The sequence below is a fragment of the Carettochelys insculpta genome, chromosome 5, assembly GCF_033958435.1.
Source record: "Carettochelys insculpta isolate YL-2023 chromosome 5, ASM3395843v1, whole genome shotgun sequence".
Classification (NCBI taxonomy): domain Eukaryota; kingdom Metazoa; phylum Chordata; order Testudines; family Carettochelyidae; genus Carettochelys; species Carettochelys insculpta.
Genome location: NC_134141.1, coordinates 8,577,643 through 8,595,140, shown reverse-complemented (window position 1 = coordinate 8,595,140; position 17,498 = coordinate 8,577,643). Strand labels below are relative to the sequence as shown.

General features: G+C 40.9%; 1 protein-coding gene across 2 annotated transcripts in view; it reads right to left on the bottom strand.

Moving 5' to 3' along the window:
- The window catches only part of RAD23B (RAD23 homolog B, nucleotide excision repair protein), a 46,416-nt gene that overhangs the window by 17,260 nt on the left and 11,658 nt on the right, over positions 1–17,498 (bottom strand). For both annotated transcript variants that reach the window (XM_074994632.1, XM_074994633.1), the window contains exons 2-5: positions 7,462–7,543; positions 4,868–4,947; positions 3,084–3,376; positions 1,199–1,254 (exon numbers count right to left, since the gene is read on the bottom strand). In XM_074994632.1, coding sequence (XP_074850733.1) covers positions 1,199–1,254; positions 3,084–3,376; positions 4,868–4,947; positions 7,462–7,543 — 511 coding nt within the window. The remainder of the gene's footprint in view (positions 1–1,198; positions 1,255–3,083; positions 3,377–4,867; positions 4,948–7,461; positions 7,544–17,498) is intronic.

The window sequence follows — 17,498 nt, the reverse complement described above, 5'->3', positions numbered from 1 at the left end:
CCACTTAGTTCCCAGCTCCCCGCTGCTTGCGGGACCTGGGATACTGAACAGCCCACCAGAGCTGATCCATTCCCTGGCTGCTCCTCCCTGTCTTCCCCTAGCCAGGCAGCTGTCAGCCTGACAGCAGCACCGCTGAGGGAAAGCAGAAGGCTTTTAGCCTGCCTAGCAGAGCAGCTTCAAGTTGTGCTTAACTTGTGTTCCAGAGAGTTATGCACACCTTGAAGCCGCATATGTCAGGGCTTTAATGTAAGATAAATAAGATCACTGGCTTATTCAACACAACCTGGTAAATACCAAGTATAGATTTGCACTTCCCATGGCATTACACTAAGAATCAGTTTGCTAATTGCCATCAGAAATAAAAGTCATTACAGGGTCAATATTGTGGGTTTATGGCCACTCACCTCTGTGAAGTGTTTTATGGATTATGGATAAAAAGCATTGTTACTTAAGACCAGCAACTCACTTCCAGGTCACTGCACTGTATCCAGAGACAATAACTGCAGAGATCACATTCAAACTAGTGACCCTAAACTCACTTGTATATACCATATAGTACTGCCAGAGTTGTGGCAGTTATTTTAATTATGCAAACAATGGCTGAACGTGAAAGTAGAGGAAGAGACGTACACCAAATGGTCCCATTTACTGGCCATAATACAAAAACACACCAAACTCAGCATTCCATCCAAACCACTTCAAGTTGAATCACAAGGAAAGACAGTCTAAGAAGTCTGGAAAACGGAAAAGGGCTGTTATAAGTTTGTTTTCCCATCTTTATACAACATCTCTTTGCACATAAGCTGAAATCCCCTGGATGCATCTACACTTGGAACTAACTTTGAAGTTAGCAACTACTTCAAAGTAGCCTGCAGAGAGTCTACACACGTTTTCCCTTACTTCAAAGTACAGAGCCCAACTTCCAAGTCCTTACTCCATTCCCAGGAATGGAGTAGTGCCCTACTTCTAAGTTATTTTTGTAGTGTAGACATGGCCCCTCTGTAGTAAAACAAGAAGAATGCTTACAAGAGGTGGACTTAACCATATCCTCAAAGAACAAAAGCGAATAATGCTTTGATTACGATCTGGGGAATAATTTATATAATTGAGGAGAAAATGGAATCTGTTAACTCATCATTCATTTCAGCCGCAGCAAAACAAGGTTTAAGTGCAAGCTGAAGTTTAGATAAACACTTACCAAGTGCACTTGTAGCATCCTCAAAAAGATTTGATCGAGATGTGTCACCTGAGGTACTGCAAGACAAAACAAGAGCTCCAATATCAATTATCTGTTCCAAACTTATATAAATAGAAGTGGCTGCTGTTACTATGCCATTTCCTAAAGGAGTTAAGGATGTTTACAGTCTGGTATGAAGCCAGAATGTACATCTGCGCTCTCAGTAACTGCTACTGTTTTAAACCCTTACTCTTATCAAGGACATCTACATTTGGAATACTGTTTATCCATTCAAGGGCTGAAACCTGTTTGCCTAAAAATTGCCCTTGGGCGGGGGAGGAAGTGTAGGATGGGACCTTCGTAAGTACTGAGTGTTCACCTAACTGCTGCCATAGAAGTCAACAGTGAAACTCTGACTTCGAAAACAGAAAAGTTGAAAAAGTGCAGAGCAAAATCTCAGTATTCTCCCTTGAAGGACAACTGAGCAAAGTTTATTCATTCCCTTCAAAATTCCTATGACAGGCAAAGATCTTTGTTCCCATGGTTTGTCTGAATCCACTTCCAAAAGAGCAGCCATTCAGAAGTCACTGTTTCAATGGATTTTTTTTTTTAAATACTTGAGGGAAAGTGTTCTGGAAAGATTACTGTGCTATCATTTGGCATTGACAAGATTAACTACAGCTAGAATTGCTAAGGGAGAAGGGAGCTAGAAGGGAGACCTGTTTTCACTTGCCAAAGCCAGAGAAATCCACATCCATACTCCAGAGGAATGTTCTTTAAGAAAGAGCTTGATCAAGTGGATTTATGGTAAACCCACAATGCTGCAACTTAGCATGCTTTTAAAAAGAAAATTCTGTTTCCATTCCAACTGTCTCCCTACTTCTAACTCAGACATTTACATCAAGACACACTTCATATTCAGCCTGAAGTTTTACTTGCAGCATTCTTCTTTTTCTCACCCACCTCTTTCTGTGCCATCTTTCATTCTCCTGCTCCCCCACCAGCCCAACACCATCACTTGAGTGAATTTTAATGTTTACACTCCAAAAGGCAAAAAGTGTTTAAGAAGTGCCTGCATAAGTGGGTATCCAGTTTTATTCACCTGTATTGGTCAGTATAGGAAGCCATTCAGTAACCAAGAACTTCATCTCTTCACACTTTTTCACATGCTTGAGCTATTCACTAGATATCGCTTTCAAAATGAACAGGGAAAGGCAAACAAAAATCTAGACAAGAGGGTCTCAATCTCTCAACTCCCCAGGATGCACATGTTAAGGTAATTTGTCGCAACCCACCAAAACTCCCAAGAACTTTTCAGCTTGGTCAAGATTGCTTTTATTATGGTTATTACCTAATAGTGGTATGACAGATCAACTGGTAGAACCTTTTAGAATCTGTTTAGCAAAGGTGAGAATAGTGTCCTTATAAAATTATTATTTCCAGAAACCAAGTCCTGGTCAGAGTAAGACTTTAACTGCAGCTGAGTAAGATGCTCAAAACCATGTTTTCAAACTTCCAGAGGGCAAGCCATTTAAGTCCAGCAGGGTTTTACAAACATTCATTCACTAGGGATCACAATGCCACAGGAAAGTACTCTCAACTTAGATGGACAAGCGGAGTCACAATAATTCTGTGACATGCCCATGGTCAGAGAAGCCTGTGACAAAACTAGAAATAGAACCTGAGATTCTCAAACCCACAGGGCAGGGATTTAATCACAAGACCATTCTTTCCCTGAAAAATTCTAGTGCACTCCGCTAACCTTCACACTAGCCAGACATACAAATACTACTACAATGGAGGAAAAAAGAACCACCGTTTCACTCCCACTTTAGAGAGATGTAACTGAAATCAAAGCTGAAGAACAATGTTCAATCTGACATGGAATGGTTTCAACTATTCATACCTGTCAGTTGATGTTGGGCTGAGAACAGATGCTGCCTCAACCGGCTTCTCTTCTGGTTTCTCCTCTTTAGGGACACTTACAGGTGCGGGTTCAGAAGCCACTGCAGCTGGGGCTGGAGCAGTAGGGGTAGAGGCAGGGGTAGGGGTAGGGGCTGGGGCTGGGGCTGGGGCAGGGACTGGTAGAGGAGCTGGTGCAGGTGCAGCAGCTGTCGTAGTAGAACTAACAGCAGCAGTGGTAGTATTGGATTGCTGCGTTGTAGCTGGCGATGGTGCTGGAGCAGCTGCTGCTTTGGGCTACAAAAACAATGAAACAGAATGAAGATGGCGTATTCCTGCCTTAAGTATGCTCTGCAAGGACTGCCGGTTATGCTTCAGATGGTAACTTGAAATTCTCCATTCACTTGATCTTAAAAAAAACATTTAAAATATGAAGGCATGGTCAAAAAACTAAATTTACGCCATCTTAAGTGTCTCTAGATACAAATTTCAAAGTATATCATTTTACAAGCAGAACTGAGATATTTAATATATAAGTACAACATACCGTTCTACATTATTCTTCATGTTTTGCTTCAAATCCAAGCACATTCAAATCCAAATACATTAAAAGAATGACTACTTAGGTTTATAAAATTTATGTTTGATATATCTTCTCTAACTAACCATGTTTTTAGTGGAAATTCTTTAAGATAATCATCAGCAGATTCTTGACAAGTGGAGAGAGTACAAGGTGTAACAAGTCTGAGAAAATCTGATAAAATAATTAAGTATCAAAATTTCAATTTATTGGAAGGTAAGGTACCAAGAGTTAAGATTAGGAGTGAATCCTTAACATTAACCTTAATCTACTACCAGTATGTCTAGATACTAGAGCACCTTTTTCAAACATACTGCGAAGCATTTTAGTTATGTAGTTATCACTGAAGAACAGAGAAACCAGGCAGTGTCTTCAATATAAGTTAGTTAGCAATGTGAAAGATTTGCTGTTACAAATACACGATAATTTCTATATTTTCTCCTCCCTACCACTCACCACTGGGACCATACAAAACTTAAGTACATTTAATATCAAGTCCTCTTTTATGGTTCCCTCTAATTTGCCACAGTTGTCAAAATGCACAATTCCACTTCCTTGAACAAATCGTATTTTTTCCTCTCCTGTTTTGAAACTGCTGGATTTCACACAAAGCACCACAATCATAAGCTTTGAAAGCCAAGCCACTGGAAACATCAGAAGTCCTGTGCATAAGGATTTAATACTGATCTTCCTTCTTGAGTGAATGAACTCATGAACAGGAGGACAAAAGTGTAATCCAGGTAGGCAGAACAAAACATGGAGAGATTGTAAGAAAAAGAAGATGGTAATATTCAGACTATGCTTATCACCCAGAAACCATCAAAATTTATTTTGCATTCTAGTATCAGTGTCCACTATTAGGTGATGCAAAAGTTACACAGTAGAGCAGATAAAGTTTCACCTCAGTCTTGGCTAGACACGCAGATTACATGAACAGAACTCTCAGAACTGAACAAAACAGCAGTCATGTAGCACTTTAAAGATTAACAAATAATTTGTTAGTTTTTAACGTGCTACATGACGGCTGTTTTGTTAGAACTCAGACTAACACGGCTACTTCTCTGTTACTATTCAACATGCAAGTCTCAGAATTGAAACAGACTTTAGTGGCTCTGCAGGTATACTCTTACACATGTAATGCTGAGAACCACAGTACAAACACTGTACAAAGCAGATGTGATTTTGATGAAAGAATTGCAAAAACTTACTTTTGTTACCATAACCACCACAAAGTTCTTCTCATCGATTTTGTATTCTTTAAGAGCAGTATCATCGTTGAGGATTTTACCTAGCAAATTCAAAGTTAAGTTACTGAGAAGTCATTTAACAGTTTTGTTAGCTGATCTTAATATTCCATTCATACAGACAGTACCTAAATTACCTAAAATGTAGAGTTATATGACATTAGAATATAATGTCATAAGCCAAAGAAGAATCTTTTATCCCTAAGCTCAAGCTACAGACCTCCCTAATAAAATTTTCCTTCTGTGGCACATTATCTGAAGCCACTTGACTATTCTGACACAACACCAACAGATATCAGCGCACCCCATTATATTAAAAGTAGGATGGCCATCTAAAAGAGGTTTTGTTCAGCCTCTCATAGTCGATCTTTTCAACCACTAAAGAATTCAATATATAGTATGTTCAAATAATTTCAATTTGCCTACCTTGCTTGAGAAAAAAATTCAACATACTACAAAGCTTCATATTCCTCCTGCCTTGTTACTTCATTAACCTTAGAGAGCCAATCAGGATAAACATATTGGCATGAAGCAAGTTTGTGATTCTGCAATTTTCCCAATTTAAATTTAGGAACCTGAAATACTGGCTTTACGCAAAACAGGCTTAATCCTTCTTTCAAATCTTGTCTTGCAAAAAAGATTAAAGGTAGAGGAGACCAGACAAAAATAGTATCTTTCTAATTTGCACCACCATTGTTCATGACCATCTTCTGCTTGATAAAGAAAGATGCTCAAGCAAATGTAAGGTTACCCAGTTTTAAACTTACTACACTACATAAATAGTTAGTAAAAGTGGTCTCAGCTATAGCATCACTACAAAAATGAAGCAAGACAAGGTTAGCGAATACTATCCTACTATAAAACTGAGCAACAGCTTCAGTTCTAATAGTTCGGTTTCCTGCAGTGGCAGCAAGTCTCGAGGAAGGGCCGGGACTTACATATGTATGCACTTCTACAACTGATGCCATCCCCACACATCAGTGGGGCTTAAAACAATAAGCAACCTCAACTTAGTTAACAGGATATTTCCTTGGCCTGTGGTGTGGCAAGTCTGGGTAAACTTAGGATGTGAACACAGCAGTCTCACACTCGGGTCCGCCTGGGAGTTGAAGGTTCATTTTAGTCCGAAATGATTTGCTCATTTGAACACCACAGATGACATGTGGATGCAGCATCTGAATGGCCAATATTTGCATTGGTCTATTAGCCCTTACGTATCTTGTAAGTTCTAGGAGGAAAGAATTTAACAATACTCATAGGCACAGGAATCTGCACCTCACCCTTAAAAACAATTATTGCAGTCTTGTATTTCTATTACAGCAGTCCCTGGGGACTTCAACAAGTTATCCGCACTCTGAGCAATCTGCTGCTTTTTAAAACAAAATGCAACAATTCCACCACTTAAAGAAAGGTCAGAATGCCAAACCAGGCCCTCCCTGCTCACCTTAGTAAAAAGGATAATAAGCCATGCCGGGACATAGGCAATGACACCAACAATATCTCACTTCCAAATTCTACACACACACACACCCCAAGCAGTATAGGAATTTGAAGATCTCAAAAGTGCAGCTACTTGCGTTAACTTTAACTCTTAAATCCTGCACCCTGATGAATCAGGATTTTTCAGCCCCATAACAAACAGATGCAATGTTAAATACATCCACAAGACATTTTATGCATTTTATACATTCTACTTAATGTATTTAGAAATTCATCTTTATGAACTGGTCAATAAGAATGAATCATGCAAGACAAGCACGTTTCACTATCATGAAGACTTTCCTGTGTTTGCTACTGTTGCCTTACAGCTGCCTTAATCATGGCTCTTATTTAAAATGTGGGATTTCTTTTTTTATTTAAGATAAACATCCCTGTGGATTTTCACTTTTAAATGACTGACATGTGCACTCAGTCTTAACTCCAATTTAAGGACTTTTTTGCCTCTAAAAGGGAACAGGAAGTCAATCTGAGTTCCAGAAATCCCATGTTGCCCTGTTGTAATAAAGCATTTTGAGCTTCCTAAACTGGAATGAGGACACCACTTAAAGACAAGCAGCCTTCTGGAGAGAGTTCAAAGCAGCTGCTTTCAATGTCAAGGACATCAAAGAGGATTTTCAGGGAAGGCCCCTATTAGGATACTTTGGTCTTAGAAAAAGTGTCTCCTGAACTCAGAAGCAATGAGAAGGAAAGAGTGGATTCAAACATTTTAAACCAAAAGGGATCATTATATGAAAGAGGTCAGACTAGATGACTGTTACACAGCCATATGATTTCATCCCATGATTCTGGCACCAATATTCAGAACATGATTTTAAGCGCCAGTGTCTATTTGGCATGGCCAGTTTCTAACTGGTATATGTTATATGTTTCTAAGCGATTCTGATGCACTCAGAAAACCACTACTGAGAGCTGATCCCAGAATACCAAAAACTCTCTGCTGATAACACAGCTTGCTTTGATTTTCAGTACTTCTAATCCTTCCAACAGGGGGATACTGAGTAAGAGGTCAATGAAAATTTGTTAGTTTCAGATGTAATCCTTACTTTAGATGATATTACCTGCATAAATTAGTTTTTGGCCAGCTACTGGAAAAGCATCTCTCCCCTTTTCTGATTCAATCTTCTCTTTCAGCGCCTTCACCTGAAGCACATAATTCTTGTTAGAGAAAAGTAGATTCACGCGTCAAACGCAGCTAACAGTTTGCTTCACTAGAACAGCAGATACAAACAGTGTACTTCACTTCCTATTTTGGAAGGTTTGACTTCCACAAAAGTCAAACCCTCAAAGCTTTCCTTCCAGACTCCTCTTGAAGCAATATTATTCGAAGAGTTTTTAAAGTTACAACCCAGTGTCACATTACAATTACTCCCCTGACAAATGCCAAATTCACATCTAGAATTCAGTGAAAAACTGAGGATAAGATTTGACACAGAAAACCAGGATAATAAAAGCTCTTTTATCCAGCACTTAATTAAGCAGAAACCTCATATAACCAGCATTTCTGATGTCTCCCAATACCAACCTTCAACCTACTGACCAGGACTAGTATACTGCCCAGCAGATTATGCAATTGCACATGCTGCATTCTACCACCATGCAATAGGCAGAAGACAAGCAAACAAACCGATATCAGGGATTTATTTTAAAAAAAGCAGCTTCCAGGATATGTCATAGGGCAGGGGTCTGGAACCAGCAGCTCTGGAGCCACATACAGCTCTTTATGGACTTCTTTTGGGGATCCCAACACTATAATTGCAAAGTTGAAGAAAAAAAACCCTTCAGATTATTTTCAACGAACAGCGAACATCTAGAAGCCCAAAAATGAAAAACTCATATCTAAAAAGCAAGATATGTGATCTCAAAATACTGGATAACTCCCCCTTCAATATGTGCATTGCATTGTGGGATATGAGAGTGTCTCTGTTTTGATCGTGGTGCCAATGAAGTCTTGACTTCGAAAAGGAACCTTGCTGCATTCCTGCTGCGAAGGGCAACGCACATTTTAAGAAAGAAAACTGAAATTAAAGGTGAAATATAATTGGCATAATTAAAGTAGGGTTTGAATGGCTTCAAAAAAGAGCAAAACTGAAGATGAAAATTTCAAAACCTCAATGGACCCAATCCATTGCATTTTATCAAGTCCGTCTGGGCTCCCTTTATGTTTCATTTGCAATGAGAAATTCTCCAACAACATATTCACTTGCATTGCGGCTCTTGAATTCAAGGTTTTTTTTGTTTTTTTTTTTTTTAACTGAATTTAAAAAAAAAGGCTCTTCTTGCTATTTTGGCTGCTGACCCCTGTGTCATAAGGTCATTACCAATTCAGCCCAATTTCCTATACCAGTGGTCACCATCCCGTCAATCACAACTGACTGGACCATCCCAGGGAGTCTACCAGGAGATCACAATTGGCAAGATCCCTGCTTGCCCTGGCCCAATGGCGTTGGCCCACTCCTGAAAGCAGCCACCATGGCCCCATACGTGGGGAGGGAGATGTCTCAGAACACTGCTATCTGCAAGCACCACGCTCTAGAGCTCCTATTGGCCAAGAACAAGAACCTGGGGTTAACGGGAGCTGAGCCAGCAGAGAGGAGCAGTATGCAGAGCCACATGTCCCCTGTCCTCCACCCCAGAGTCAAAGTGGGGCACTGGTCCCTTCCAAGAGCGGCAAGGGGTCAGGGCAAGCAGGGAACCTGCCTCAGACTTGCTGTGCTGCCAACCACCAACAGTAAGTGCCCCGGTGAGAAGCTGCTCACCGATCACAGCTCCCTCCCATACCCACCACCCATACGCCCACCTGTACCCCAAGTGCCAGCCTTGAGCCTGCACTCCAACCCCCAGCAAGCCAGCACCCCATACCCTTTCTCCTGCATCCAAGCCCCAGCCTACATCCCTTGAGGGGCCATCCACACCTCCTCCTGAAGCTGTGCCCAGCCCTCTCTCCTGGACCTTGGACCCCCCCCTCACTTACAATGCCCCTCCCAAAACTTGCCCCAGCCCTGACCAACCCCGCTCTCAGAGCCAGCATTCCATACCCTCTCCTATACCACAGCCTCTGACCCCAGCCCACTGAAAGAGGGGAGGGGGGTAGGGTAAAATTCAAAGATCTTGGGCATAAAAAGGTAAAAGATCATCATCCTACACCCTCTGCATCTACAAAGGTTATTGCAGATTTAAGGACATGTGGATAATGATGACCCTGAGGCACTGCAAGATCCTGAAGTGCCTTCTGAATCAAAGAAAGATTAAATTATGTTTAGTATCCTTTTAGTGTTGTGTATTTTTAGTGATCCGGATGTATGCCATGCACTGCCCACAGTGATATGTGGTGTCGAAACATAACCAACCGACTGTATAGAAAAGTTTACCTGTATATGCCTAGCCTATCTGCAGTGCAGTATTATTACTGGACTGGTGATCACCTGTATACTATTTTATACTTTAACTGTATTTTAATTCTTTGAAAATTGGTATTCCATTGGTAAAATATAATTCAGTTATCCAGAATATTCAATTAACTGGCATACTGCATTTTCCCAACATGCTAGATCTCAGAGCTTTTGCTGTAGTCATGCCCTGCGGCCCTTCCATAAAGCATTTGCTCAGAATACATGGGGCAAGCACACAGCAGACAAAAGATTAACCAAAAAAAAAAACAACCAACCAACCCACACCACCCTATGCTTTTTTCAGCAGAATGATGTTTTCACCATCCCACAAGAACCGTGACATTTTTCACATCAGCAATCTGAAAGTCACCCCCAGGCACCCACCAAATAATCCTCCTTCTAGAGCAGGGGTGAACAAACTTTTCATGTCGGGCCCAACTTTTCATCCCTGCAATTACCAGGGCCCCACAACCTGTCTGATGTGATCCAAACCAACAGAAATTTCAGTTACGTTCATATCGGGGGGGGGGAACCTTTCGACAGGTGTAAGAAAATAAGTATGTAGAACGTAAAACATTATTAATCACTATATAAATGTGAACACATACATAAAAACAGTAAAAAATTTCAATACTTTCATGAGATGGATGAGACTGAAAACCAGCGCCGACAATACTGCACCCTCCTTATGAAATGTCACCCCCCACCACCGCCCCTTTGATCATCCCTGTTCTAGAGGACTTCCATACCTGCCTTTCAAAAGCAAACACCACAAGCTGACACATGGTCAGTAAAATTGAGCAGTGGCATCCAAGAGTAATTCACCAGATCGCCAGGCACCACCCCACTGCCAGGCACCACCAGCCCACTCACTAGAACCATGTTGCCCGCCCCCCGCTCACCCACCACATGCTTGTCCCACCACGTGGTGGGGCACAGGCACAGATTGGCCAGACGGGTGCCCCACCTGTGCGGCTTTGAGCCACATTCGCACAATCTGCTCCCCCATTGGACAAGTGGCCCATGGAGAGCATACTGGACACCACAGAAATAGACATTTGGGGATGTAAAGTGCACACCAAAGTTAACCGAGAGGACTAAGCTTATTAACCAAGGAAAAAAAATACTTGCATCCCAATACACCAATTTAAATCGGTATTACTTGTGCCCTATGACACTGCTACATGATCAATGCTTTTATTTCATTTCAGAATGCAGTTTACCATTAATGTTAGCCCAATAGCATATATATATATGTAAATGCTTGTTATTCAATGTCTGATAGTGTTGTTAATTTATTACCAAAAGCTGTCAAGCTTTTTCACTGAACACCAGTAAAATCAGTTAAAACATTTGATCTTACACATTTCTTACCTCTCTCCTAGCATCACTTTGTTATGTACTTCTTGCTTCTCTCTCTTCTACAGTTTTTTACCATCTCCCCCAACCCATTTCTTTTGATTCCTCCATCTTTTTCTTCTACATTATGTATACTTTAAGTGTTTTAACTGGTTCTCATCAGCTTCTCCTGACAACACTCAGAAATAAGGGCCCACTGGTTCAAGGAAAACTCAAATGAGAAGTCATGCCTTCCTCTTTTCCCACAGCTAGAGAGAGGACTCTGCTGATATTCCCATTAGACATGCTACCCTTGGATTGATCAGAAGAGCTCTTGTATCAGTCTTACAACTAATCAGCTGTATTTCTATTGGAAAACTAGCTAGACTCACCTTTGAATCTGTTAGAACAACACCGTGACCTCTACACAGCTTTAGTATGGACAGTATTTTCTTTGTGAAGGGCATTCTACTCCCCCTCTGAATTTTTCCTGCAAAGCTACTGATTTGCTGGCAAGCTGCATCATATTTTATATTTAAAGTAAATAATAAAATGCCAGTTTTAACCCAGCGTTGGCTCCAAAAAAGGTTTTACATGGAGTCTACAAAACTATGACTGTTCAGATGTGAATTCCTTCCAAACTACTGCTTGTGGTTGAAAGTCATTCGCCTTGCATTTGAAATATAAACTTAGTCTGTATCATGTCACCACAATAAACAAGCCTGTAAGTATCATCTTTAAGAAAGTTTGATAAAGTTTCACCAACTTTACTGCCTAAGACTAAAAGCTGTCATTTAAAGCTGAGCTAATGACAACATGACTGATCACTATCGTTCCCAAACCTGGCCACCATATTCAGTTGCTTCGAGGATGCTATTTAATACTACCTTTGGCAGTGGTGTTGTAGACATTGTTCTCTTCCTTAGGGGGAGTAAGGCTATGCACAGGTCTACCTTACAGTGGAAGGCTGAATTAAGGTAAACAATTCCGGCAACGATAATTATGTAGCTAGAGTTGATGTACTTTAATTCGGACCTCCACGCCACCTCCACTAAGTGAGATCAACAGGAATGTGCACGCCCATCAACTTTCGTTCCTCCTGATGGAGGGGCAGGAGCTCTAGTAAGGATGCACGCACCCTGAAAGTTTGATTTAGCATGTCCCTGGCTAGGCACGCTAAATCGAACTCTGGAAGATCAACTGCGGTGGGGTCGATATTCTCTGCAATGAAGATGCGCTGTATGTCAACAACAGTGAAGCCACCGTAATACGCACAGCGTAACTGCTCTTTGTCTCCCAGCAACAAAACAGAATTACCCTTTGACGAGCAGTTGTTTCACGGAAGAGAGCAGCTCCCACTGATGAAGCACTGTCAATGCCATTTTCACCATTAACATTTTCGTCACTGGGGAGACAGAGGGTTCACCCTCCTCCCACAAGTGACAAAATCTTTAACTATGGCACTGCAAATGTAGACAGATCAACATGCTAACTATCCCACCTACTAAAATTTCAACTAACAACTTCAACTAAGAACAATGAATTGAAAACAATCGGAGTTCAAAAAGGTAGTGTTAAAAAATAGTTGACAATACCCAACAAAACCACGTAAGATGCAGAGCCAAACCGCTCTCTTCTATGTCAAGTTCACTGTTACACTTTTTGACTAGACTGAGCCGTATAATGCTCCTTAATTTGGTTTAGCTGAATTAACTTTCAAAGACAAATAAAGGCCACTAATTCAGAACTATTTAATGCATTTTTACAACCCATTTCAAAATCACCCCTCTGAATTTGGCTGAATCTTCCTGAACATTCCTGTGTTGACAGGCCTATAGCTGTAAAACGGTTTAAAAACAAGACATTAACTTCTGATATGGTGGGCTAGATTATCTTCAGCCAGGCTTGCGCAACTCCAGTGACGTCAATGTGGATACATGGCTATAACGGAAGGTCAAATTTTGTCAGAAAGTAGGAGAAATTCTATTGAGCATCTGCATTTATTACCATTTTATGGAATACTCAAAGGACCCCAATCACATCCTAACGAAAGAGTCACCTGACTTTCAAGTGGTTGCTTCTCAGGAAAAATAACCAGAATCGGAAGTTTTCGGCTGTTACCAAGTCCGTTACCTTCACAGGTGAAATCCTTCTCAAAACTATATTAAGTACAGATACCAACAAATTTCAGACTAGAAAGAGAATTAAATTCTTTAAAACATTCCAGCTGTGATTAGTTTCTGCAACTATAAATTGCTCTGGTCTTTCAGGCTATCCAACCCAGACTTTCCTCACCTGCAGAGGACATGTAAGTAACGCTACTCCTGGGTCATGGTTGCCATTGATTCTGTAATCATGTTTAATTACTTATGACTCAATTTTATATTAAATCATTTTATCAGAAAAATATTAAGCAACTCAAGTTTCATGCAGAGCTACACGTTTACATCTTTGAGCAAAAGTGAAATAAACAGACCAGTTGCTGAGCAGCACCACCAGATGAGGAGAGAAGTGATCACTTACATCAACTTGTAAATTTGAAAAGCAATCAATGTCAAAGAGGCAGAAGGACAAATAAAGAAACATTACGACCATTGTTCTCAAAGTACACACCAACCAGGCAAACATCCAGCTTGCAGAATAAGCATTCTATATAACCCCTTTTCAAAGACGAAAGCTTGACTATATCCAACTTAGCAGTCAAATACAGCTATGAACTCTTGAAGACTGGGAAATGTTTCTCCACTGCTCCCACTTCCATCTTGTTAATGCTCAGGCCACGTCTATATGCTACAGTGGCCCAGCTATATAATTGTAGCATCACAAATCAGGCACTTTGTACAGTGAAGGAAGAGGCTTCTCCACTGCTACAAGTACTTTACCTTTAAGCAACGTTAGCTAGATCAACTGAAGAATTCTGAGGTTGACCTAAACCAGCGGTCTGCAACCTGTCTCTCTAAGAACTTCTTTGTGGCTCTTAACACTGTAATTGCAAAGTAAAAACACCCTGCTGATTATATTCGATAAACAGTGAATGCCTGAAAGTACAAAAATGAACAACTCACATCTAAATAGCAAATAATGTGATCTCAGAATGTTGGCTATTTCCCCCGATCATGCTCCAGAGACAGAAAGAGAGCCAAGGTTCATGAGTGAACATGTAAAGGGTGAGGAAATAGACCATGCAGAAAATTTGTGAACATCCTGCAGTAAATATGTATCACATTATAAATCATTGCGTGCGCTCGTCTTAAAATAGGGGTTACAAAAAGTATGGATTGACGTTATTTATTCAGGACCACCTCATATTCACACGCATTACAGCTCTTGAATTACTGAGTTTTTTACCAAAATGGAAAAAATGGCTCTTCTTGCTATTCTGTTTGCCAACCCCGACCTAGCTACACCTGCACTGGGGGAGGGTTAGTTAAGTATAACTATGGCTCTGGGGCAGTGTTCCTTTTGAGTAGTACACTTGTGCAGGCACCCAGAAGAGAGTCAAATGGTGGCCAGCTGATTAGCACATCACCCACAGTGAGATTTTACTAGTGGTGCACATGACACATGCCTCGATGCACAAAAAATTATTCTGGACAGGGAGGGGGGCAAAAACCCCACCTAAGGATGGAAAAGATTAGAGGGAACATTGCTCTGGGGTTGTGATATTTTAAACTTGTGAACAAAGTGGCTATGTTAATCTAACTTAAGTGTATGGCTTGCCTTACACAGTTACTTCATAGCTAACTGATTTCATTCAGTTACAGAAGTTTGAAGGGACTGTAGCAAGAAACACACTGGCCTCTTCCACAGCTGACAGCTCTCGTGACAGCTAGAAGAGTCACGCTTATGGAGTGGCAGCCTGTTAAATATACCACATATTAAGGCAGACCCCATAACATGTAATAGCCCTTGAATGCTTCAAGTCCCCAATGGAGGATGAAAGAACAGGAATTCTTTCAATTACAGCAGCAAATTTCAATAGTTAGAAAAATGGAATTTTAATGCTTTTGGAAAAAGTGCGCCATCTGCTTACCACTCAAAGGCCTTATCTACACTAACTCCCTTCCCCTCCACCCCTGGGTCTAAACTACCCTGAAATCCACACCATTCATTCCTTTATGTCCAGGTTGAGGAGGTTTTTGAACAGCATATAAAACACCTCCCCCAGTAGATGTCTACAAAACAGCAGTGGTAGGACTGTCAAACCAGGCAGAGAAAATTGCCCTGATTTTTGAGGGGGAAGTACTGTACCATTGGGATCCAATCAAATCTTAGATGCCCACATACAAACAAAGCTTATTTATTTAAAAGGCAATAAGTGAAGCTGTAGTAAAGTGCAGTAGTAATCAAGCTGTGAATCGGAGACACGCAGAGTGCATGAACAATCTACCCTCTCACACTTTGTCAGCTTTCAGCTGAGGCCTTTCAACCTCCAGGCATTTCCTTTTGCAAATCATAAGTGAGGGCAGTACAAAGTAATAAAGAGCTCTGCAGACAAAGTCTCCAAGCTATGCATAAATAGAATTTTTTGCTCTTCCCTATTTAGGGCACCATTTTAGAAGGTTAAAATAAGCTTACTAGCCAACCCATTATTTGTCTGAAACTGAACTGTCACCATTCCCAGAGTTTTGGTGATGACTATGCAGAAGTAAATTGACCACAAATTGTTCATAGGTCTCAAAAAATATTGGTTACTTGTTTTGTGTAATATCACTTGTGAATTTTTAAATGCAAAACATAAGTCTGGTGCAAACTGTCATGCCCTTGTCAAAATTAAAAATACTTAAGGCACATCCAGTAAAAAGCATTTCCCAGGATGGACCCTGGTAAATAAGTCAACCACTGAATTTAAAAATTTCAAGAATCCTAGGAAATCATGTATATGCAAAAAGACTGACTACACTGAGTTTTTACTTTGCAATTAAATAAGCAGAAGATACCCAGTGTGGATAGTCCATTAACAGAATACTCATCTGATTCTAGCTCTTAAGTGGGGTTCCTAGACTATTCTCAAGTCAGCACCACTTGGGTTATTACAAATGTTAAATATTTAAAAGGGATCCCTCTGGTTTTATTTAATTCCATCTGCCAGGAGTTTTGACTTTTTTCTACCAACCCCAGGGCAGGGGGGCAGCAGATGGATCATTGTTTCCATCACACTCCCCACCAACACCCGGTCCAGGCAAACTAATGATCCAAACAATGGGCCAAATTCAGTGATGAATCCTGGTCACATACCTCCTGAGACACATTGTGCACAGTCTAAGACAAAGACTGCGGCAGCAGCTTTCAGTACAAATGAATTGTTAAAGCGTATAAAGCTCTTACCCATCTCAAAGTCTGCAGATTGTTCACAAACTACTTAAACTAAAGCATTTCCCTTTTACAACAAACCAGTGTCCATTTTTTTGTTCTCAAGCATGACTGCACTATGATAATGACGATATAGTGAAACAAAACAGCAGAAATGTAGCACTTTAAAGACTAACCGAATAAATCATTTTGTTAGTCTTTAAAGTGCTACATTTCTGCTGGTTTGTTTTGTTGGAGTACACACTGACACGGCTACCTCTCTGTTATTATATAATGAGTCTTCAAAGTCAGTCCATGCCAGTGCTGTTGGATCAAGAAACAAACTGACCAACAGCCTGAAGTGGTAAAAGGACCAAGATAACAGGTTTTACTCCCCTCCAAGAACACTAAGGCCATGCCTACACTAGCCAAAAAACTTCGAAATGGCCATGCAAAGTTTACTAATGAAGCGTTGAAATACATATTCAGCACCTCATTCGCATGCGGGCGGCCGCGGCACTTCGAAATTGACGCGGCCCTCCACCACGTGGCTCGTCCAGACGGGGCCCCTTTTCGAAAGGACTCCGCCTACTTCGAAGTCCCCTTCTTCGTAATTTCGAAGTGCCCCCGCATACTTCAAAGTCCCCTTATTCCCACCTGCTCACAGGAATAAGGGGACTAGAAGTAGGCAGGGTCCTTTCGAAAAGGAGCCCCGTGGCGGCGAGCCGCATCAATTTCGAAGTGCCACGGCCGCCCGCATGCTAATGAGGCGTGAATATGTATTCAGTGCTTCATTAGCAAACTTCGAAATGGCCATTTGCATGGCCATTTTAAAGTTTTTGGCTAGTGTAGACATAGCCTAAAAGACTAAAGACCAACATCTCACTGATCACTAAAATAACCAATGTACTACTATAAGGCCAGGTCTACACTAAAAAGTTACGCCAACTCAGCTAGTGCGCAAAGATGTGAGAAATCCATGCTCCAGTCCTGAGACCGTTAAGCCAACCTAATGCTCAGCATAGAGTTAGGTAAATGGAAGAATTCCTCAAACAACCTAGCTACAAGACTCTTGG